Source organism: Hemitrygon akajei, chromosome 6, assembly GCF_048418815.1.
Source record: "Hemitrygon akajei chromosome 6, sHemAka1.3, whole genome shotgun sequence".
Classification (NCBI taxonomy): domain Eukaryota; kingdom Metazoa; phylum Chordata; class Chondrichthyes; order Myliobatiformes; family Dasyatidae; genus Hemitrygon; species Hemitrygon akajei.
Window position 1 is genome coordinate 3564479 of NC_133129.1, and position 24107 is coordinate 3588585.

The 24107-nt window shown below is 45.5% G+C and overlaps 1 protein-coding gene across 1 annotated transcript in view; it reads left to right on the top strand.

Moving 5' to 3' along the window:
- LOC140728798 (uncharacterized) overlaps nt 1–24107 on the top strand; it is a 250874-nt gene that overhangs the window by 6612 nt on the left and 220155 nt on the right. The window contains exon 2 of the mRNA XM_073047754.1: nt 72–461. Within this exon, the coding sequence (XP_072903855.1) occupies nt 72–461 (390 nt within the window). The remainder of the gene's footprint in view (nt 1–71; nt 462–24107) is intronic.

Consider the following 24107-nt stretch of genomic DNA (forward strand, 5'->3'; position numbering starts at 1 on the left):
GAAATTTTGTCAGTGTTAAACGTTTTTGCTGAGGGTTAACTGATTTATTCTGGCACCTGTCCTTCCCTCAGCTCCCAATGAGAGTGTCTCTGTGATGACTGGAACCGAGGGAGCTTCGGCCACATTACCCTGTGTGTTCACACAGCCTCAGCAGAGCCTCACCGCACACACGGTGATGTGGATGAGGAAGAATCCCGACCAACACATCGTCACCTTCAGGCATATTCAAAATGGATCGTGGGCAGCGGAAAACAGAGTGACTCGGTACGAGCTCGTCGAGGACCCAGAGCTGGGAAATGCCTGGATCAGGATAAAGCAGCTGAGAGTGGAGGACAGTCACAGCTACCTGTGTCTGGCTGAGTTCAGGAAAGGCAATCATGATTACTCATCCTATGGAAACCACGTCAAACCCCCATTTATCCATGTGATCCAGAGTGAGATCCAACTGCAGGTCAGACCAGGTAAGAAACCATTGACACATTCTGCAGGGCATGGGGAGGGTTTTAGGGGTGGGTGGGGGGAAGCCTGCTACCATTATCCTTTCTCTAATCAACCCCCACCCCCGTGTTTATCTGTCTGTCCCCGTGTGAGATCTGACTGTAGATCAGACCCGGAAAAGAACCCGTCGCCACATTCAAGTTCAAGTTTAATTGTCAATCAGCCACACGTGCATACAGCAAAACAAAACAGCGTTCCTCCAGGGACAAGGTGTAAAGCAGAGTAGCAACAGCACACAGTACACATCGTTATGATCGCAGAAAAGCATACAGTCACAAAAAGACATAATATAGCCCAAGTTCCTGAGTGGTCTGGCTTGGAGCTGGATGGTAGATTGGATATTGTCCTGGTCCAGCTTGTCTCTCACTAAGTGAACACTGGGGGGCAGCACTGAGCAAAAGCGGAAGGCAGCATCGATGGGAGGGGCCTGTCCCCAACCCACGACGGACTCCAGCACGTCCACAGAGGCCTCTGCTCTCTCCCACACCATCTCGGCATCTTCTGCAGTGTTCAGGGATGGGTCGGAACCTCCAGCACCCATTGCATTCTGTGTCCAGACTCTGGGGATGAATGTTATATCGGCCACTCCCAGCCTCAGCTGGTGATGAGTTCCGTTTCCCCACCACCTCCATCTCAGACGGTCCTTCACACAGGGTGGCCCCCAGACCTTCAACAGGCCCCCTGGTGGGGCCTTGCCTGAGCCTAGGAGGAATGAGTGGAGTTCTAACGGAGGATCAGGAAGCTTCCCAGAGAAGACACACACTCAACGTTTCAGGAAGAGCTTCTTCCTTTCTGCCGTCGGATTTCTGAGTGAACAATCAGAAAAGTGAGGACCAGCTCACTTTGTTTCCTTTTTTCCCTCTTTTTGTGCTACTTATTTAATTTAAAATTCTACATGTAGGTATATATTTCTTATTGAAATTTACAGTTTTTTGATTAATATGTATTGCAATGTATAACAGGGTGTCAGGGTGAGATACGTCTTTACCAAAGGAGGTGTAAGACACTCCTTCCCTCCACTAGCCTTCACTTTACCCTTGGGCGAGGTGTAGCCCCTGCTTAGCCCCTGATCAGGGTTACGTGAATCCATGGGATCAGGTGGTGGATGGTCGTATGAGCAGCTGGTGCAGATCACAAATTCTGGTAACGCGACCACTGACACCAGGCAGACAATCTCTGAAGAGTATTGATAATGGCTGGGGTCACCCGTCCTGTACAGACACTGCTCAGAAGAAGGTGATGGAAACCACCTCTGTAGAAAAATTACCAAGAACAATCATGGTCATAAAAATGAAAGGGCCTGTTCTGCACAGTGTGAGTCCTGATGAAGGGGTCAGCCTGAAACGTCAGCTGTTTACTCTTCTCCAGAGATGCTGCCTGGCCTGCTGAGTTCCTCCAGCATTTTGTGTGTGTTCATCATGGTTACGAGACTGTGATTGCCCACATCACACAACACAGCACACACCGATGATGATGATTGCAATGTACTGCTGCACAAAACACAAGCCGGTGAAATTATCCTAATCCCGATTGTGATTCTGCAGAATGTCAGGGGGAGGAGGCAGACAGGACACGATTACAGGGCTCAACCTGTCACATGGATCAAGACAGAAGCCAGCCCCCTCCATGGATTCTGTCTACACTTCTCACCGTCTTTGTGAAGCAGACTGCAAAATCAGAGACCCTCCCATCCACCCTGGACATTCTCTCTTCGGCCCTCTCCCACTGGGCAGAAGGTACAACAGCCTGGATGCACGGACCACCAGGCTGAAGGACAGCTTTTATCCTACAGTTATAACTACTGAGTGGTCCCCCAGTACGATAAGATGGACTCTCCACCTCATTATTTATTTGTTTATTCATTTAGAGATACAGCACAGAACAGGCCCTTCCGACCCAACGAACCACACCACCCAAAAACCCACCTATTGAACCCACGACGATTTACAATGACCAATTAACCGACGATCCGGTCCATCCTTAGACTGTGGGAGGAAACTCTGCTGTTGTGTCCCCTGTACTGTGTTAGAATGTACTGATTCATGTTGTTACACTGTAGTGATTTGTGTTGTTACCTGTACTGATTAGTGTTGTTATACTGTAGTGATTTGTGTTGTTACCTGTACTGATTAGTGTTGCTATACTGTAGTGATTTGTGTTGTTACCTGTACTGATTAGTGTTGTTATACTGTCATGTCTAGTGTTGTTACCTGTACTGATTTGTGTTGTTATACTGTAGTGATTTATGTTGTTATACTGTAGTGATTTGTGTTGTTACCTGTACTGATTAGTGTTGTTATACTGTAGCATCTAGTGTTTGTTCTACTGTACTGATTAATGTTGTTACACCGTACTGATTAGTGTTGTTATACTGTCGTGTCTAGTGCTGTTACCTGTACTGATTAGTGTTGTTATACTGTCGTGTCTAGTGCTGTTACCTGTACTGATTAGTGTTGTTATACTGTCGTGTCTAGTGCTGTTACCTGTACTGATTAGTGTTGTTATACTGTCGTGTCTAGTGCTGTTACCTGTACTGATTAGTGTTGTTATACTGTCGTGTCTAGTGCTGTTACCTGTACTGATTAGTGTTGTTATACTTTTATGATGTGTTGTTACACTGTAGTGATTTGTGTTGTTACCTGTACTGATTAGTGTTGTTATACTGTAGTGATTTGTGTTGTTACCTGTACTGATTAGTGTTGCTATACTGTAGTGATTTGTGTTGTTACCTGTACTGATTAGTGTTGTTATACTGTCATGTCTAGTGTTGTTACCTGTACTGATTTGTGTTGTTATACTGTACTGATTTGTGTTGTTATACTGTAGTGATTTGTGTTGTTACCTGTACTGATTAGTGTTGTTATACTGTAGCATCTAGTGTTTGTTCTACTGTACTGATTAATGTTGTTACACTGTACTGATTAGTGTTGTTATACTGTTGTGTCTAGTGCTGTTACCTGTACTGATTAGTGTTGTTATACTGTCGTGTCTAGTGCTGTTACCTGTACTGATTAGTGTTGTTATACTTTTATGATAAGTGTTGTTCCACTGCAGTGATTTGTGTTGTTACACTGTACTGATCAGTGTTGTTACACTCCACTGATTAGTGTTGGTGTCAGTTAGTTCAACAACTGAATGTTTGAAGGGAATTAGCTGTTCCTGAACGTGGTGGTGTGAGATTTAGGCTTCTCTACCTCCTGCCCGATGGGACTGTTTTATGTTCTAAACAATTTCTCTTGATTGAATGGTTTGCAATGAGTGAGACACAGATGGGTTGTGTTTTTATTCAGGAGGGTGCTGTGGGGAGTTTCTATTATTTTGTAGGCTGGATATTTTGTCAGTGTTAAACGTTTTTGCTGAGGGTTAACTGATTTATTCTGGCACCTGTCCTTCCCTCAGCTCCCAGTGAGAGTGTCTCTGTGATGACTGGAACCGAGGGAGCTTCGGCCACGTTACCCTGTGTGTTCACACGGCCTCCGCAGAACCTCACCGCGCACACGGTGACGTGGATGAGGAAGGATCCCTACCGACACATCGTCACCTTCAGGCGTATTCGAACTGGATTGTGGGCAGCGGAAAACGGAGTGACTCGGCATGAGCTCGTCGAGGACCCAGAGCTGGGAAATGCCTGGATCAGGATAAAGCAGCTGAGAGTGGAGGACAGTCACAGCTACCTGTGTCTGGCTGCATTCAGGGAAAGGAATCATGATGATTCATCCTACGTCAAACCCCCATTTATCCATGTGATCCAGAGTGAGATCCAGCTGCAGGTCAGACCAGGTAAGAAACTATTGACACACTCTGCTGGGCATGGGGAGGGTTTTAGGGGTGGGTGAGGGGAAGCCTGCGACCATTATCCTTTCTCTAATCAACCCCCACCCCCGTGTTTATCTGTCTGACCCCGAGTGAGATCTGACTGTAGATCAGACCCGGAAAAGAACCCGTCGCCACATTCAAGTTCAAGTTTAATTGTCAATCAGCCACACGTGCATACAGCAAAACAAAACAGCGTTCCTCCAGGGACAAGGTGTAAAGCAGAGTAGCAACAGCACACAGTACACATCGTTACGATCGCAGAAAAGCATACAGTCACAAAAAGACATAATATAGCCCAAGTTCCTGAGTGGTCTGGCTTGGAGCTGGATGGTAGATTGGATATTGTCCTGGTCCAGCTTGTCTCTCACTAAGTGAACACTGGGGGGCAGCACTGAGCAAAAGAGGAAGGCAGCACCGATGGGAGGGGCCTGTCCCCAACCCACGACGGACTCCAGCACGTCCACAGAGGCCTCTGCTCTCTCTCACACCATCTCGGCATCTTCTGCAGTGTTCAGGGATGGGTCAGAACCTCCAGCACCCATTGTATTCTGTGTCCAGACTCCGGGGATGAATGTTATGTCGGCCACTCCCAGCCTCAGCTGGTGATGAGTTCCATTTCCCCACCACATCTCCATCTCAGACAGTCCCTCACACAGGGTGGCCCCCAGACCTTCAACGGGCCCCCTGGCGGGGCCTTGCCTGAGCCTGGGAGGAATGAGTGGAGTTCTAACGGAGGATCAGGAAGCTTCCCAGAGAAGACACACACTCAACGTTTCAGGAAGAGCTTCTTCCTTTCTGCCGTCGGATTTCTGAGTGAACAATCAGAAAAGTGAGGACCAGCTCACTTTTTTTCTTATTTTTCCCTCTTTTTGTGCTACTTATTAAATTTAAGATTCTACATGTAGGTATACATTTCTTACTGAAATTTATAGTTTTTTGATTAATATGTATTGAATGTATAACAGGGTGGCAGGGTGACGATACGTCTTTACCAAAGGAGGTGTAAGACACTCCTTTCCTCTGCTAGTCTTCACTTTACCCTTAGGTAAGGTGTATCCCCTGCTTAGTCCCTGATCAGGGTCACGTGAATCCATGGGATCAGGTGGTGAATGGTCGTACAAGCAGCTGGTGCAGATCACAAATTCTGGTTATGCGACCACTGACACCAGGCAGACAATCTCTGACGAGTATTGACAATGGCTGGGCTCACCCGTCCTGTACAGACACTGCTCAGAAGAAGGTGATGGAAACCACTTTTGTAGAAAAATTGCCAAGAACAATCATGGTCATAAACAGGAGAAAATCTGCCGTTGCTGGAAATCCAGAGCAACATACACAAAATACTGGAGGAACTCAGCAGGTCGGGCAGCGTCTATGGGGAAAGGATCAAAGGTTCATTTTATTGTCCCAGTTTGCATGTAGAATACAACTCTGATATTCACCTTCTCCAGATAACCATAATATCCAGAAAAACCATGGGATTTGTTACAAGAATAGACATCAATACCTCCACATGAAAAGGAAATGGAAGAATCTCGCAAACTTCAAACCCCCCGCCCCCCACCTCCCTCCCTCACACAAAAGCCAGCAGATCGCCCACCTGGAAGACGATCGTCAGAAGATCAAAAGCCTCAAGCCCTAAAACCTCAAAAGCCCCTCCCTCTCAAAAAATACAGTGCCGACAGCACCAAATCCAACACCCACTCCCCACACAGATCACCCACACAGAAAAGTCAACAGGAACATCAGACACCAATCCCTAACCCCTCCCTCACACAAAAAACAATACATCGTCCCTCTAGAACCCCAACCCACCAATCAGCAACAAGAAAGAAAACAGAAACTGAAGGAGAGCAAAATGAACTACAGCCCAACAGTCACATCAATCTCAGAATTTCAAACATTCCTCCCACCAGAATTGAGTAAACAGTCGATGTTTTGTGCTGAGACTCTGCATCAGAACTCATGAAAGGGCCTGTTCTGCAGAGTGTGAGTCCTGATGAAGGGGTCAGCCTGAAACGTCAGCTGTTTACTCTTCTCCAGAGATGCTGCCTGGCCTGCTGAGTTCCTCCAGCATTTTGTGTGTGTTCATCATGGTTAAGAGACTGTGATTGCCCACATCACACAACACAGCACATACCGATGATGATGATTGCAATGTACTGCTGCACAAAACACAAGCCGGTGAAATTATCCTAATCCCGATTGTGATTCTGCAGAATGTCAGGGGGAGGAGGCAGACAGGACACGATTACAGGACTCAACCTGTCACATTGATCAAGACAGAAGCCAGCCCCCTCCATGGATTCTGTCTACACTTCTCACCGTCTCTGTGAAACAGAATGCAAAATCAGAGACCCTCCCATCCACCCTGGACATTCTCTCTTCGGCCCTCTCCCACTGGGCAGAAGGTACAACAGCCTGGATGCACGGACCACCAGGCTGAAGGACAGCTTTTATCCTACAGTTATAACTACTGAGTGGTCCCCCAGTACGATAAGATGGACTCTCCACCTCATTATTTATTTGTTTATTCATTTAGAGATACAGCACAGAACAGGCCCTTCCGACCCAACGAACCACACCACCCAGAAACCCACCTATTGAACCCATGACGATTTACAATGACCAATTAACCGACAATCCGGTCCATCCTTAGACTGTGGGAGGAAACTCTGCTGTTGTGTCCCCTGTACTGTGTTAGAATGTACTGATTCATGTTGTTACACTGTAGTGATTTGTGTTGTTACCTGTACTGATTAGTGTTGCTATACTGTAATGATTTGTGTTGTTACCTGTACTGATTAGTGTTGTTATACTGTCATGTCTAGTGTTGTTACCTGTACTGATTTGTGTTGTTCTACTGTAGTGATTTGTGTTGTTATATTGTAGTGATTTGTGTTGTTACCTGTACTGATTAGTGTTGTTATACTGTAGCATCTAGTGTTTGTTCTACTGTACTGATTAATGTTGTTACACTGTACTGATTAGTGTTGTTATACTGTCGTGTCTAGTGCTGTTACCTGTACTGATTAGTGTTGTTATACTGTCGTGTCTAGTGCTGTTACCTGTACTGATTAGTGTTGTTATACTGTCGTGTCTAGTGCTGTTACCTGTACTGATTTGTGTTGTTATACTGTACTGATTTGTGTTGTTATACTGTAGTGATTTGTGTTGTTACCTGTACTGATTAGTGTTGTTATACTGTAGCATCTAGTGTTTGTTCTACTGTACTGATTAATGTTGTTACACTGTACTGATTAGTGTTGTTATACTGTCGTGTCTAGTGCTGTTACCTGTACTGATTAGTGTTGTTATACTGTCGTGTCTAGTGCTGTTACCTGTACTGATTAGTGTTGTTATACTGTCATGTCTAGTGCTGTTACATGTACTGATTAGTGTTGTTATACTGTCGTGTCTAGTGCTGTTACCTGTACTGATTAGTGTTGTTATACTGTACCATCTAGTGTTTGTTCTACTGTACTGATTAATGTTGTTACACTGTACTGATTAGTGTTGTTATACTGTCGTGTCTAGTGCTGTTACCTGTACTGATTAGTGTTGTTATACTGTCGTGTCTAGTGCTGTTACCTGTACTGATTAGTGTTGTTATACTGTCGTGTCTAGTGCTGTTACCTGTACTGATTTGTGTTGTTATACTGTACTGATTTGTGTTGTTATACTGTAGTGATTTGTGTTGTTACCTGTACTGATTAGTGTTGTTATACTGTAGCATCTAGTGTTTGTTCTACTGTACTGATTAATGTTGTTACACTGTACTGATTAGTGTTGTTATACTGTCGTGTCTAGTGCTGTTACCTGTACTGATTAGTGTTGTTATACTGTCGTGTCTAGTGCTGTTACCTGTACTGATTAGTGTTGTTATACTGTCATGTCTAGTGCTGTTACATGTACTGATTAGTGTTGTTATACTGTCGTGTCTAGTGCTGTTACCTGTACTGATTAGTGTTGTTATACTTTTATGATGTGTTGTTACACTGTAGTGATTTGTGTTGTTACCTGTACTGATTAGTGTTGTTATACTGTAGTGATTTGTGTTGTTACCTGTACTGATTAGTGTTGCTATACTGTAGTGATTTGTGTTGTTACCTGTACTGATTAGTGTTGTTATACTGTCATGTCTAGTGTTGTTACCTGTACTGATTAGTGTTGTTATACTGTACTGATTTGTGTTGTTATACTGTAGCATCTAGTGTTTGTTCTACTGTACTGATTAATGTTGTTACACTGTATTGATTGGTGTTGTTAGACTGTACTGAGTAGTGTTGTTACACTCCACTGATTAGTGTTGGTGTCAGTTGGTTCAACAACTGAATGGTTGAAGGGAATTAGCTGTTCCTGAACGTGGTGGTGTGAGATTTAAGCTTCTCTACCTCCTGCCCGATGGGACTGTTTTATGTTCTAAAGAGTTTCTCTTGTCTGAATGGTTTGCAATTAGTGAGACACAGATGGGTTGAGTTTTTATTCAGGAGGGTGCTGTGGGGAGTTTCTATTATTTTGCAGGCTGGAAATTTTGTCAGTGTTAAACATGTTTGGTGGGGGTTAACTGATTTATTCTGGCACCTGTCCTTCCCTCAGCTCCCAGTGAGAGTGTCTCTGTGATGACTGGAACCGAGGGAGCTTCGGCCACGTTACCCTGTGTGTTCACACGGCCTCCACAGAGCCTCACCACGCACACGGTGACGTGGATGAGGAAGGATCCCTACCAACACATCGTCACCTTCAGGCACCGAGGAAATGGATCGTGGGCAGCGGAAAACGGAGTGACTCAGTACGAGCTCGTCGGGGACCCAGAGCTGGGAAATGCCTGGATCAGGATAAAGCAGCTGAGAGTGGAGGACAGTCACAGCTACCTGTGTCTGGCTGCATTCAGGGAAAGGAATCATGATTATTCATCCTACGTCAATCCCCAATATATCCATGTGTTCCAGAGTGAGATCCGGCTGCAGGTCACCCCAGGTAAGAAACCATTGACACATTCTGCAGGGCATGGGGAGGGTTTTAGGGGTGGGTGGGGGGAAGCCTGCTACCATTATCCTTTCTCTAATCAACTCCCACCCCCGTGTTTATCTGTCTGTCCCCGAGTGAGATCTGACTGTAGATCAGACCCGGAAAAGAACCCGTCGCCACATTCAAGTTCAAGTTTAATTGTCAATCAGCCACACGTGCATACAGCAAAACAAAACAGCGTTCCTCCAGGGACAAGGTGTAAAGCAGAGTAACAACAGCACACAGTACACATCGTTACGATCGCAGAAAAGCATACAGTCACAAAAAGACATAATATAGCCCAAGTTCCTGAGTGGTCTGGCTTGGAGCTGGACTGTAGATTGGATATAAGCAGCCTTGTTGAGGGAAGTGCCTTGTGAGGAAAGTGCGGATCTTTAGCTCGAGAGCCTTCAGCGAGGAGGCTGAGGGAAGTGACTACGCCACAGTTGGAGAGGGTGAGAGGTGGTGAAGAGATGACAGGTAAACTGATTCAGTGTGATGCTTGCCTGATGTGGGAGGTCAGCGACACTGATGGTGCCTCCGGCTGCTGCAACTGTGGAAAGTGTGTCCAGGTTCAGCTCCCGAAGGACCGTGTTGGGGCACTGGAGGGGCAACTGGATGACCTCGGGTTCATCCGGGAAAACGAGAGTTTTCTGGACACGACCTACAGTGAGATTGTGACACCGAAGATACCAGAAGAGAGAGGGGGGCGACAATGAGGAAGGGATGGATGCTTGGAGTACAGGAGACCCCGGGGGATGTGGTTCCTGAAAACAGGTTCACTCTCTTGGAAGCTGTCGGGACAGAAGGCACTGCTAGTCTTAGAGGTGGACAGGTCTGCAAGTCAAAAACTGAAGCCAAGCCGAAGAGATGGACGACAGGCAGAGCCGTTGTAGTAAAGGACTCCATAGTGAGAGGTACAGAAAGGGGTTTCTGTGGCAACAGGTGGGATTTAAGGATGGTGTGTTGCCTCCCTGGAGCCAGGATTCAGGACATCACGGACCGATTGCAGAGCATCCTCAAGGGTGAAGGTGAACAGCCGGAAGTGGTAGTGCATGTCGGCACAAATGACATCGGGAAGAAGAGGAAAGAAATTCTGCAGCGGGACTTCAGAGAACTCGGAAGAAGGCTGAAAAGCAGGACCTCCAGGGTGGTTATCTCCGGTTTGCTTCCAGTTCCTCGTGCTGGTGAGGGCAGGAACAGGGAGATATGGGATCTCAATGTGTGGCTGAGGAGCTGGTGCGGCAAGCAGGGTTTTAGATTCTCAGACCACTGGGATCTGTTTTGGGGTAAGGATGAATTGTACAACAGGGACGGGTTGCACCTTAACAGGCGGGGGACCAGCATTCTGGCAGGCAGGTTTGCCACTGTTACATGGGTGTGTTTAAACTGATTAGTGGGGGGGGGGGGAGACAAACTGGAAATACAAGGATGGAGTTAAAGGGAAAGAGAGAATAAGAAAAGTTAAGAAAGACATCAGAATTATAGGGGCAGAAAGCTCAGGAAGGGATTGGAGTGTATGGCCAAGTGCAATAGGGATCGGTGTGAGAAGCAAGAGGAGTAATGGATTAAAAGTATTATATATGAATGCACAAAGTATAAGAAATAAAGTGGATGAGCTTGAGGCTCAGTTGGAAATTGGCGAGTATGATGTTGTAGGAATAACAGAGACATGGCTGCAAGAGGACCAGGGCTGGGAAATGAATATTCAAGGGTATACGTCCTATCGAAAGGACAGACAGGTGGGCAGAGGGGGTGGGGTGGCTCTGCTGGTGAGGAATGAAATTCAGTCCCTTGCGAGGGGTGACATAGAATCAGGAGATGTAGAGTCAGTATGGATAGAACTGAGAAATTGTAAGGGCAAAAAGACCCTAATGGGAGTTATCTACAGGCCCCCAAATGGGAGCCTGGATATAGGGTGCAAGTTGAATCAAGAGCTAAAATTAGCATGTCGGAAAGGTAATTCTGCAGTTGTAATGGGGGATTTCAACATGCAGGTAGACTGGGAGAATCAGGATGGTACTGGACCCCAAGAAAGGGAGTTTGTGGAGTGCCTCCGAGATGGATTCTTAGAGCAGCTTGTACTGGAGCCTACCAGGGAGAAGGCAATTCTGGTTCTAGTATTATGTAATGAACCAGATTTGATAAGGGAACTCAAGGTAAAGGAGCCATTAGGAGGTAGTGACCATAATATGATAAGTTTTAATCTACAATTTGAGAGGGAGAAGGGAAAATCAGAAGTGTCAGTATTACAGTTAAAGGAAGGTGACTATGGAGCCATGAGGGAGGAGCTGGCCAAAATTGACTGGAAGGATTCTCTCGCAGGGATGACACTGGAACAACAATGGCAGGTATTTCTGGGAATAATACAGAAGGTGCAGGATCAGTTCATTCCAAAGAGGAAGAAAGATTCTAAGGGGAGTAGGGGGCAACCGTGGCTGACAAGGGAAGTCAAGGACAGTATAGAAATAAAAGAGAAGAAGTATAACATAGCAAAGATGAGGGAGAAGCCAGAGGATTGAGAAACTTTTAAAGAGCAACAGAAGATAACAAAAAAGGCAATATGGGGAGAAAAGATGAGGTACGAAGGTAAGCTAGCGAAGAATATAAAGGAGGAAAGTAAAAGCTTCTTTAGGTATGTGAAGAGGAAAAAAATTAGTTAAGACCAAAGTTGGGCCCTTTAAGGCAGAAACTGGTGAATTTATTATGGGGAACAAGGAAATGGCAGATGATTTGAACAGGTACTTTGGATCTGTCTTCACTAGGGAGAACACAGACAATCTCCCAGAAGTAATAGTGGCCAGAGGACCTAGGGTAACGGAGGAACTGAAGGAAATTCACATTAGGCAGAAAATGGTGTTGAGTAGACTGATGGGACTGAAGGCCAATAAATCCCCAGGGCCTGATGGTCTGCATCCCAGGGAACTTAAGGAGGTGGCTCTAGAAATCGTGGAAGCATTGGTAATCATTTTCCAATGTTCTATAAATTCAGGATCAGTTCCTGAGGATTGAAGGACAGCTAATGTTATCCCACTTTTTAAGAAAGGAGGGAGAGAGAAAACAGAATTATAGACCAGGTAGCCTGACATCAGTGGTTGGGAAGATGCTGGAGTCAATTATAAAAGATGAAATAACAGCACATTTGGATAGCAGTAACACCATCGGTCCAAGTCAGCATGGATTTATGAAGGGGAAATCGTGCTTGACTAATCTTCAGTTTAGTAATTTTTCCGGGTATAAATTGAATCTTAATAAGAGTGAATTGTTCCCCTTAAATAGACAGTTTCCAATTTATGGAAATTTACCTTTTAAATTAGTTAATGACTTTTTTATATACTTAGGGATTAAAATTACAAAAAATCATAAGGAGCTATTCAAGGTTAATTTTTTACCCTTAATTGATCAGATTAAATGTTTGTTCGCTAAATGGTCACCATTGTCTTTATCTCTGATAGGTCAGATTAATGCTATTAAGATGATTATTTTACCCAAGTTCTTATATATATATATTTCAAGCGGTACCAATTTTTATTCCGAAATCCTTTTTTGACAATGTTGATTCAAAAATGTCCTCATATATATGACAGAACAAAAATCCTAGATTAGGTAAAAGATATTTACAGAAGGCAAGGAAGGAAGGTGGATTGGCATTGCCTAATTTTAGATTTTATTATTAGACAATTAATATTCGATATTTGAAATGTTGGTTAAGGGATTGGGATTTATCTCCTAGCCCTCATTGGGTAAATCTGGAAACTAAATCTGTACAAGGATTTTCATTGGGTTCTATTTTAGGGACTTCTCTTCCCTTTGCTCTTTCTAAATTGCATAAACAAATTGACAATCCGAGAGTCAAACACACTTTACGTATATGGTTTCAATTTCAGAAAATTTTTGAGTTGAATCAATTTGTTTTAACTATTCCTATTGTATCCAATTTATTTTTTCATCCTTCTATTCTGGACCAAGCTTATTCAGCTTGGAAGACTAAAGGAATACTACGATTTTCTGATTTATTTTTGGATAATTGTTTTATGTCTTTTGAACAATTATCTAATAAATATAATTTGCCCAGATCTCATTTTTTTAGATATTTACAGATTAGGAATTTCTTAAACACTGTACTTCCTACCTTTCCAAATCTTGATTCTTCAGGTATTTTGAAGAAATTTTTAGAACTAAATCCTTTTCAGAAAGGTGTAATATCAAATGTTTACAATATAATTATGAAAATACATACAGAGGCCTTCTATAAGATTAAAAATGATTGGGAAAGATAACTTAACTTTACTATCCCTATTGAGAATTGAGATAAAATTCTTCAATTAGTTAATTTATCCTCTATATGTGCTAAACATTCATTGATACAGTTTAAAGTTGTGCACAGGGCTCATATGTCCAAGGATAAATTGGCTCATTTTTATTCCCATATAAATCCTATATGTGACAGATGTCATTCTGAGATAGCTTCTTTAACTCATATGTTTTGGTCATGTCCGCTTTTGAAAAAATATTGGAAAGACATTTTTGATATTATTTCCATGGTATTGAACATTGATTTACAACCTCATCCTATTACTGCAATCTTTGGTTTACCAATGATGGCGTCAATCTATTTATCTTCTTCTGCTTGTCGGATGATTGCATTTCTTACATTAATGGCTAGAAGATCTATTTTGTTGAATTGGAAAGAAATTAATCTCCCTACCATATTTCATTGGTTTTCTCAAACTATGTTATGTCTAAATTTGGAGAAAATTAGAAGTGTCGTATATGACCCTTCTATTAAATTTGAAAAGATTTGGAGGCCATTTATTCAATATTTTCACATGATGTAATTTGACGCTGTTCCAATCCTATTTGTTTTTCCGGTTTTGATTATATATACGTTGAGAGGATCGGAGTTGGGGACACTGATGGTTTTGTAATTTTTTTTATAGATACTATAAACTTCTTTCCTTTTTTTTCTTAATAGTTAGTGGTTAGTTTGTTAGTTTAGTTTTTCTTAGGGTATTAATATTTTTTTTCTTTTTCTCTTTTCTGTTTTTTTTCAACATGAATTACTTAGTTTTTTTGTTTCGTTTATATTTGTATCATTCATGATTTAGGAAGACTTAACTATATTGTACTTATTGCTTGTGTATCCTTTTATGTTCATTTTAATTTTGTAAGTTTGTAATCCCAATATCTATGTACTAATCTTATCATGTTGATATTAATAAAAAGATTGAAAAAGAAAGAAAAGACTAATCTGGAATTTTTTGAGGATGTAACCATGAAAATGGACAAGGGAGAGCCAGTGGATGTAGTGTACCTGGACTTTCAGAAAGTCTTTGATAAGGTCCCACACAGGAGATTAGTGGGCAATATTAAAGCACATGGTATTGGGGGTAGGGTACTCACATGGATAGAAAATTGGTTGGCAGAAAGGAAACAAAGAGTAGAGATTAACGGGTCCTTTTCAGAATGGCAGGCAGTGACTAGTGGGGTACCGCAAGGCTTGGTGCTGGGACCGCAGCTATTTACAATACACATTAATGATTTAGATGAAGCAATTAAAAGTAACATTAGCAAATTTGCAGATGGCACAAAGCTGGGTAGTAGTGTGAAAATGAGGAGGATGTTAGGAGAATGCAAGGTGACTTGGACAGGTTGGGTGAGTGGGCAGATGCATAGCAGATGCAGTTTAGTGTGGATAAATGTGCGTTTATCCACTTTGGTGGCAAGAACAGGCAGACAGATTACTATCTGAATGGTGTCAAGTTAGGAAAAGGGGAAGTACAATTAGACCTAGGTGTCCTTGTTCATCAGTCACTGAAAGTAAGCATGCAGGTACAGCAGGCAGTGAAGAAAGTTAATGGCATGTTGGCCTTCATAACAAGGGGAATTGAGTATAGGAACAAAGAGGACCTTCTGCAGTTGTACAGGGCCCTGGTGAGACCACACCTGGAGTATTGTGTTCAGTTTTGGTCTCTAAATTTGAGGAAGGACATTCATACTATTGAGGGAGTGCAGCATATGTTCACGAGGTTAATTCCCGGGATGGCCGGACTGTCATATGTTGAAAGATTGGAGCGACTGGGCTTGTATACACTGGAATTTAGAAGGATGAGAGGGGATCTGATTGAAACATATAAGATTATTAAGGGACACACACAAAATGCTGGTGGAACACAGCCGGCCAGGCAGCATCTATAAGGAGAGGCACTGTCAACGTTTCGGGCTGAGACCCTTCATCAGGACCCTTCGCCTGACGAAGCGTCTCAGCCCGAAACGTTGACAGTGCTTCTCCGTATAGATGCTGCCTGGCTTGCTGCGTTCCACAAGCATTTTGTGTGTGTTCATCATGGTTAAGAGACTGTGATTGCCCACATCACACAACACAGCACATACCGATGATGATGATTGCAATGTACTGCTGCACAAAACACAAGCCGGTGAAATTATCCTAATCCCGATTGTGATTCTGCAGAATGTCAGGGAGAGGAGGCAGACAGGACACGATTACAGGGCTCAACCTGTCACATTGATCAAGACAGAAGCCAGCCCCCTCCATGGATTCTGTCTACACTTCTCACCGTCTTTGTGAAACAGACTGCAAAATCAGAGACCCTCCCATCCACCCTGGACATTCTCTCTTCGGCCCTCTCCCACTGGGCAGAAGGTACAACAGCCTGGATGCACGGACCACCAGGCTGAATGACAGCTTTTATCCTACAGTTATAACTATGGAGTGGTCCCCCAGTACGATAAGATGGACTCTCCACCTCATTATTTATTTGTTTATTCATTTAGAGATACAGCACGGAACAGGCCCTTCTGACCCAACGAGCCACACCACACAGAAACCCACCTATTGAACCCACGACGATTTACAATGACCAATTAACCAACGAGCCGGTCCATCCTTAGACTGTGGGAGGAAACCGGAGCACCCGGAGGAAACCCACACGGTCACAGGGAGAACGTACAAACTCCTTACAGATGGTGCAGGAATTGAACTCTGAACTCCGACACCCCGAGCTGTCATAGTGTCACGCTAACGGCTGTGCTACCGTGGCAACCCACTTCATTATGGCCCTGCACCTCACTGCCTGCCCGCACTGAACTTTCTCAGTAACTGTCACACTTTATTCTGCACTCTGCTGTTGTGTCCCCTGTACTGTGTTAGAATGTACTGATTCATCTTGTTACACTGTAGTGATTAGTGTTGTTACCTGTACTGATTAGTGTTGTTATACTGTAGTGATTTGTGTTGTTACCTGTACTGATTAGTGTTGTTATACTGTAGTGATTTGTGTTGTTACCTGTACTGATTAGTGTTGTTATAATGTAGTGATTTGTGTTGTTTACTGTAGTGATTAGTGTTGGTTTCAACTGGTTCAACAACTGAATGGTTGAAGGGAATTACTGTTCCTGAACGTGGTGGTGTGAGATTTAAGCTTCTCTACCTCCCGCCCGAAGGGACTGTTTTATGTTCTAAAGGGTTTCTCTTGTTTGAATGGTTTTCAATTAGTGAGACACAGATGGGTTGTGTTTTTATTCAGGAGGGTGCTGTGGGGAGTTTCTATTATTTTGTTGGCTGGAAATTTTGTCAGTGTTAAATGTTTTTGCTGAGGGTTAACTGATTTATTCTGGCACCTGTCCTTCCCTCAGCTCCCGGCGAGAGTGTTCCAGTGCTGAACGGGACTGAAGGAGCTTCGGCCACGTTACCCTGTGTGTTCAAACGGCCTCCGCAGAACCTCACCGCACACACGGTGACGTGGATGAGGAAGGATCCCTACCGACACATCGTCACCTTCAGGCGTATTCGAAATGGATCATGGTCTATGGAAAACGGAGTGACTCGGTACGAGCTCGTCGGGGACCCAGAGCTGGGAAACGCCTCGACCAGGATAAAGGAGCTGAGAGTGGAGGACAGTCACAGCTACCTGTGTCTGGCTGCATTCAGGGAAAGGAATCATGATTATTCATCCTACGTCAAATCCCCATTTATCCATGTGTTCCAGAGTGAGATCCAACTGCAGGTCACCCCAAGTAAGAAACCATTAACACATTCTGCAGGGTATGGGGAGGGTTTTAGGGGTGGGTGGGGTGAAGCCTGCTACCATTATCCGTTCTCTAATCAACCCCCACCCCCGTGTTTATCTGTCTGTCCCCGAGTGAGATCTGACTGTAGATCAGACCCGGAAAAGAACCCGTCACCACATTCAAGTTCAAGTTTAATTGTCAATCAGCCACACGTGCATACAGCAAAACAAAACAGCGTTCCTCCAGGGACAAGGTGTAAAGCAGAGTAGCAACAGCACACAGTACACATCGTTACGATCGCAGAAAAGCATACAGTCACAAAAAGACATAATATAGCCCAAGTTCCTGAGTGGTCTGGCTTGGAGCTGGATGGTAGATTGGATATTGTCCTGGTCCAGCTTGTCTCTCACTAAGTGAACACTGGGGGGCAGCACTGAGCAAAAGAGGAAGGCAGCACCGATGGGAGGGGTCTGTCCCCAACCCACGACATACTCCAGCACGTCCACAGAGGCCTCTGCTCTCTCCCACACCATCTCGGCATCTTCTGCAGTGTTCAGGGATGGGTCAGAACCTCCAGCACCTATTGTATTCTGTGTCCAGACTCTGGGGATGAATGTTATGTTGGCCACTCCCAACCTCAGCTGGTGATGAGTTCCATTTCCCCACCTCATCTCCATCTCAGACAGTCCTTCACACAGGGTGGCCCCCAGACCTTCAATGGTGGGGCTTTGCCTGAGCCTGGGAGGAATGAGTGGAGTTCTAACGGGGAATCAGGAAGTTTCCCAGAGAAGACACACACTCAACGTTTCAGGAAGAGCTTCTTCCTTTCTGCTGTCGGATTTCTGAATGGACAATCAGAAAAGTGAGGACCAGCTTACTTTGTTTCCTTTTTTTCCCTCTTTTTGTGCTACTTATTTAATTTAAAATTCTACATATAGATATATATTTCTTATTGTAAAGTAAAGAAACAAGAAAAAGAAAAGGACCCATTCTCCAGAAACAGTCGAATGTGCAAAAGTTGGAGCTCATTGATAAGGTCGATCGTCCACCATCAATCTCCTCCGATCGTCGCTGACCTTCGAACCCTCACTCCAACTCCATTCCATCTGGCAGTCTACTTTCTCTCCATTCGCGTCTTCTCTCCTCATCTCTCCCCAGCAGAAGTCTGTGAATTCCCGGCTCCCAGACACACAAGAAAGAACAACATCCCTCTCATTCACAAACATGCCCCGTTATCTCCAGTTACAACCCAAACATTGCTGCTCCAGAGAAACCATTACCTCAGCAGTGGAACATCACAGTGAAGCCATTACATTAGCAGTGAAACCGTACAGCGTGTTACAGTAATTTATAGTCTTTTTATTAATACGTATTGCAATGTATTATCGTGTGGCGGGGTGGAGATGTGTCTCTACCTAAGGGGGTGTAAGATGCTCCTTCCCTCCGCGAGCCTGCAGGTCACCCTTGCCCACGGTGTAGCACCTGCTTAGCCCCCCCACCCCACCCCTCCTTCCAGCCCAGAATCAGGGTGATGTGAAGCCATGGGAACAGATGGTGGATGTTCGTAGAAGCAGCTGGTGCAGATCACAAGTCCTGGTTATACACATGACAAGATAGGCCAAAGCCAGCATGGTTTCCTGAAAGGAAAATCCTGCCTGACAAAACTACTGCAATTCCTTGAGGAAATTACAAGCGGGGTAGATAAAGGAGATGCAGTAGATGTGGTGTACTTGGATTTCCAAAAGGCCTTTGACAAGGTGTCACACATGAGGCTGCTTAGCAAGATAAGAGCCCATGGAATTACAGGGCAGTTACTAGCATGGGTGGAGCATTGGTTGATCGGCAGAAAACAGAGAGTGGGAATAAAGGGATCCTATTCTGGCTGGCTGCTGGTTACCAGTGGGGTTCCACAGGGGTCAGTGTTGAGACCGCTGCTTTTTACGATGTATGTCAATGATTTGGACTATGGGATTAATGGATTTGTGGCTAAGTTTGCCAATGATACAAAGATAGGTGGAGGAGCGGGTAGTGTTGAGGATACAGGGGAATGGGCAAAGATATGGAAAATGAAATACAATGTTGGAAAGTGTATGGTCATGCACTTTGGTGGGAGAAATAAACAGGCAGACTATTATTTAGATGGGGAGAGAATTCAAAATGCAGAGATGCAAAGGGACTTGGGAGTCCTTATGCAGGATACCCTGAAGGTTAACCTCCAGACTGAGTCAGTTGTGAAGAAGTTGAATGCAATGTTGCCATTCATTTCTAGAGGTACAGAATAGAAGAGCAGTGATATGATGTTGAGGCCCTATAAGGCACTTGTGAGACCACACGGAGTATTGTGTGCAGTTCTGGGCTCCTTATTTTAGAGAGGATATACTGACATTGGAGAGGGTTCAGAGAAGATTCACGAGAATGATTCCAGGAATGAAAGGGTTACTGTATGAGGAACGTCTGGCAGCTCTTGGGCTGTGTTCCCTCGAGTTCAGGAGAATGAGGGGGAGGGGTCTCATAGAAACATTCTGAATGTTAAAAGGCCAGAACAGATTAGAGATGGGAAAGTTATTTCCCACATAGGGGATTCTTGTTGCAATGAAATGTGACGAACGAGGCAAACCCAAGAGCAGGACACGGGCATGGAGGTTTAGTTAGGTTGCAGACGCGGACGTGACCGTTGGACAGCAAACAGGAGAAACCTTGACACAGAGCCTTGACACGGAGCCTTGACTCAGAGAGACAGAGTCTCATAGCTGAACTTGGAACAAATGGTTCTAAGCGGTCGAGAAACATCAGTTATCAGACAGGAAAAAGACCAACGATCTGGCAACTGGGGTTTGTAACACCAGGGTTCTTATACTGCAGGTCCTGATGGAAAATAGGTGTGCCGTCATCAAAGAAAATTAGAAGCAATTGGGAAATTAACGGTCAGAACCATGGCACAAACAAAGGAAATTAGAGGAAACTAGGAAATACACGATCAGGACCATGATAGTACCTCCCCTCCCCATTTCAGGGGTGAAACCACCAGGCTTGTCCAGATAGTCCCGATGGAAATCACGGATGAGGGAAGGGTCCAGGATGAAGGAGTGGGGAATCCGGGAGTGTTCCTCCGGGCAGTATCCCTCTCAATCAACCAGGTACTGGAGACCCCTGCATCGGAGGCGTGCATCCAGTATTCACCGTATGGTGTATGCTGGGTGGTCGTCAATGATCCGGGCGGGTGGAGGGGGTTCAGCAGGAGGGCACAAAAGGCTGACAGATACAGGTTTCAATTGGGAGATGTGAAATGTAGGATGGATGTGCATGGATCCGGGCAGTTTGAGTCGGACCACCGAGAGGTTGATGACACTCTCAATCTCGAATGGTCCCAGGTAGCGAGGGGCGAGTTTCCTGGGTTCATTCTTGAGGGGGATGTCTTTAGAAGAGAGCCAAACCTTCTGCCCAGGCCGATAATCAGGTGCATGAATCCGATGGCATTCGGCAATCCTCTGTTTGCGGTCGGCTGAGCGGAGCAGGGCCGTACGTCTGTCTTTCCAGATCTTGCGGCACCGGCGGAGATGGGCCTGAACTGAAGGCACAGCAATATCATCTTCATGCGTGGAGAACAGAGGGGGTTGGTAACCGAGTGAGCATTCAAAGGGAGACGTTCCGGTGGCGGTGCTGACCAGGGAGTTGTGGGAGTACTCTACCCAAGCGAGATGGATGCTCCAGGAAGACGGGTTGTTGGCGGTTATGCAGCACAATGCTGCTTCCAAATCGCGGTTTGCTCGTTCTGTTTGACCGTTCATCTGTGGATGAAAGCCAGACAACAGATTTACTGAGGCTCCAAGGGCTTGACAAAAGATCTCCAGACTTGAGAGACGAATTGGGGACCCCGGTCAGAAATAATGTCAGAGGGAATTCCATGAAGATGGAAAACGTGATGGACGAGAAGGTTTGCTGCTTCACGGGCTGTAGGGAGTTTGGGAAGGGCTACAAAGTGGACAGCTTTGGAGAAGCGGTCCACCACGGTGAGTACGGCAGTGTTCCCATGTGAAGGGGTTAGTCCCGTAACGAAATCCAGCGCAATGTGAGACCAAGTGTGGCTAGGGACAGGTAGGGGACGAAACAACCCAGCAGGTGGTCGGTGAGAGGCTTTTCCACGGGCACAAACAGAACAGGCAGAGACGAAGGAGTGAGTGTCAGCATCCATGGAGTGCCTCCAGAAATGTCTGTTCAGAAGGGACAGAGTCTGATCGATTCCGGGATGGCAGGCGAAATGAGAAATGAGGTGTGCCCCCACTGGAGAACCTGGTGGAAGGATGGTCTCGGGGTTGGGAAGGGCCTCCTTGGAAACATATTGATGGAAAATGGCATCGGGCATCGAGCATCCATGTGAATCTGAACCGGCCAAAAAATAATGCCCAACGGGCTTGTTGGTAATTCAGGCGTTTGGCAGTTTGGATGTACACGAGGTTCTTGTGATCAGTCCAGACGATAAACAGATGTTCTGCGCCCTCTAGCCAGTGCCTCCACTCCTCCAAAGCGAGTTTGACGGCCAGTAACTCCCGGATCACTACATTGTAATTTCATTCGGCGACGAGAAAAGAAGGCCCAGGGATGAAGTTCTGGTCTGGGCCGGAACGTTGGGAGAGGACCGCTCCCACCCCAGAGTCAGAGGCGTCGACCTCCGCAGTGAATTGGCGAGAGGGGTCAGGTTGGACCGGGATGGGAGTGGAGGTGAAACATCTCTTCAGCTCCTAGATGGCGGAGTCCGCTTCGGGGTCCCAGTGAAAAGGGGTCGTAGGTGATGTGAGTCGAGTAAGGGGCACTGCCACCCGGCTGTAATCCCTGATGAAACGACGATAGAAGTTTGCAAACCCAAGTTTGCTTGAGCGTCGTGGGTCTTGGCCACTCCGCCACCGCCCGGATCTTTTCGGGATCCACTCTCACTCGTCCGCTCTCCCCGGGGAGAAGGTCAATAGCACAATTGTAAGGTTAGTGTGGAGGCAGGAAAAGGGCCTGTTGTTTACTAAACACTTGTCCCAGGTCGTGATACTCTGCTGGAACCTTGGATAAGTCAGGAGTTTCAGAGGCAGACGAGGTCACGGTGACTTTCACAGGAGAAAGGGCCGACTGTAGACAAGTGGAGTGACAGAATGGACTGTCCAGGTGGACCAGTCGATGTGGGGATTATGGCAGCTTAACCGGGGTGCCCAAGAACAGTAGGAGCTTGAGGAGAGGAAATTAGGTTAAATTGTCCCTGTTCCCGATGGTTTCCAGAGAGAGTAAGAGACAGACATGGTGTACAGTGTGTGACTCGGGCCAGTAGTCTACCATCCAGTGCCTGGGCTTCCAGAGGGATACTCAACAGCTCCGGAGGAATTCCGGCCCGGGAAGATATGTTTCCATCCAAAAGGTTTCCCTCGGTGCCGGAGTCCACTAGAGCGGACAGAGACAGGGACTGTTGGTTTTAACGTAAAGTAGCTTGGATCTGCATCTGGGTTCGGGGGACGGAAGGGAATGTTGTCTGGCTCACCAAGATCCCCCTTTCTACTGGTGAGCCCTCCCTTTTGGCCAAAGGGAACAGGTAGCACGGAAGTGGCCAGACTGGCTACGATAGCGACAGTTCCCTGATCTTAATCTCTGGAATTGTTCTGTGGGGGAAAGGCGGTTCGGTCCCAGCTGTTTGGGCTCCTCTCACGGAATGGGGGAAATGGCCGGACTGGGAGCTATTCTAGGAGCGGGAGGAGAAGAGAGGCCTGTGCTGGTGGGAGACGGTACAGGGTGCCGTGGAGTGGCCAAAGGTGGTGGATGACCAGTTGTCTCCCTATGACGTTCTCGAAGACGATTGTCCAACCTGGTGGCTAGGGAGATCAAGGAGTCCAGGCTGTCGGTGTCGTTTCTTGTCATCAACTCGTCTTTCACCATGTTGCTGAGGCCATTCGGAAATACCCCTTGGAGTGCCTCATCGTTCCACCCTGAGTTCCACCCGCTAATGTCCGGAGTTTCACAGAATAATTATGGATAACTCTGAACATCCTCTACATAGCACCATCCAGAGACAGAGAAGCAGTTTCAGCGACAGGTTACTATCGATGCAATGCTCCTCAGACAGGATGAAGAGGTCATGCCATTAGGCTTTACAATTCTACCGCCAGGACTTAAGAACTTTTTAAAAGCTATTATTAATGCTTTTTGAGATAGTGATTTAGATGCATATCTTATTTTTTACTGAGTTAAGTATTGTATGTAATTAGTTTTGCTACAACAAGTGTATGGGACATTGGAAAAAAGTTGAATTTCCCCATGGGGATGAATAAAGATTCTATCTATCTATCTATCTGAACCCTGACAGGAATGAGTAGACACTTAGCGGCATCTTTACCACGGACTGGGAGGTCAAAGATCTTTCTCATTTCTGTGATAAAGGTGGGGAATGAAGAGCAGATATCCAGCTGATTGTCCCAAACAGCTGTAGCCCCCGCTAAGGCACTTCCCCGCAACAACCCCATGATATAAGCAATCTTTGACTTGTCTGTGGAATACGTCAATGAATGCTGATCAAACACCAAGGAGCTTTGCAGAAGGAAGGCCTAGCACTTCCCCAAATCCCCAGTGGAGTGTTCTGGTTCAGATACATGAGGCTCTCTTGGCGTGGGTGTTGCTGACACGTAGGGGGTTGCCACTACAGACTGTCTGGATTGGTTAGACAGAGTTCCAGGAGTGGATGGGGTAAAATGAGTGGATACTAGGTTCACCTGGTCACCAAT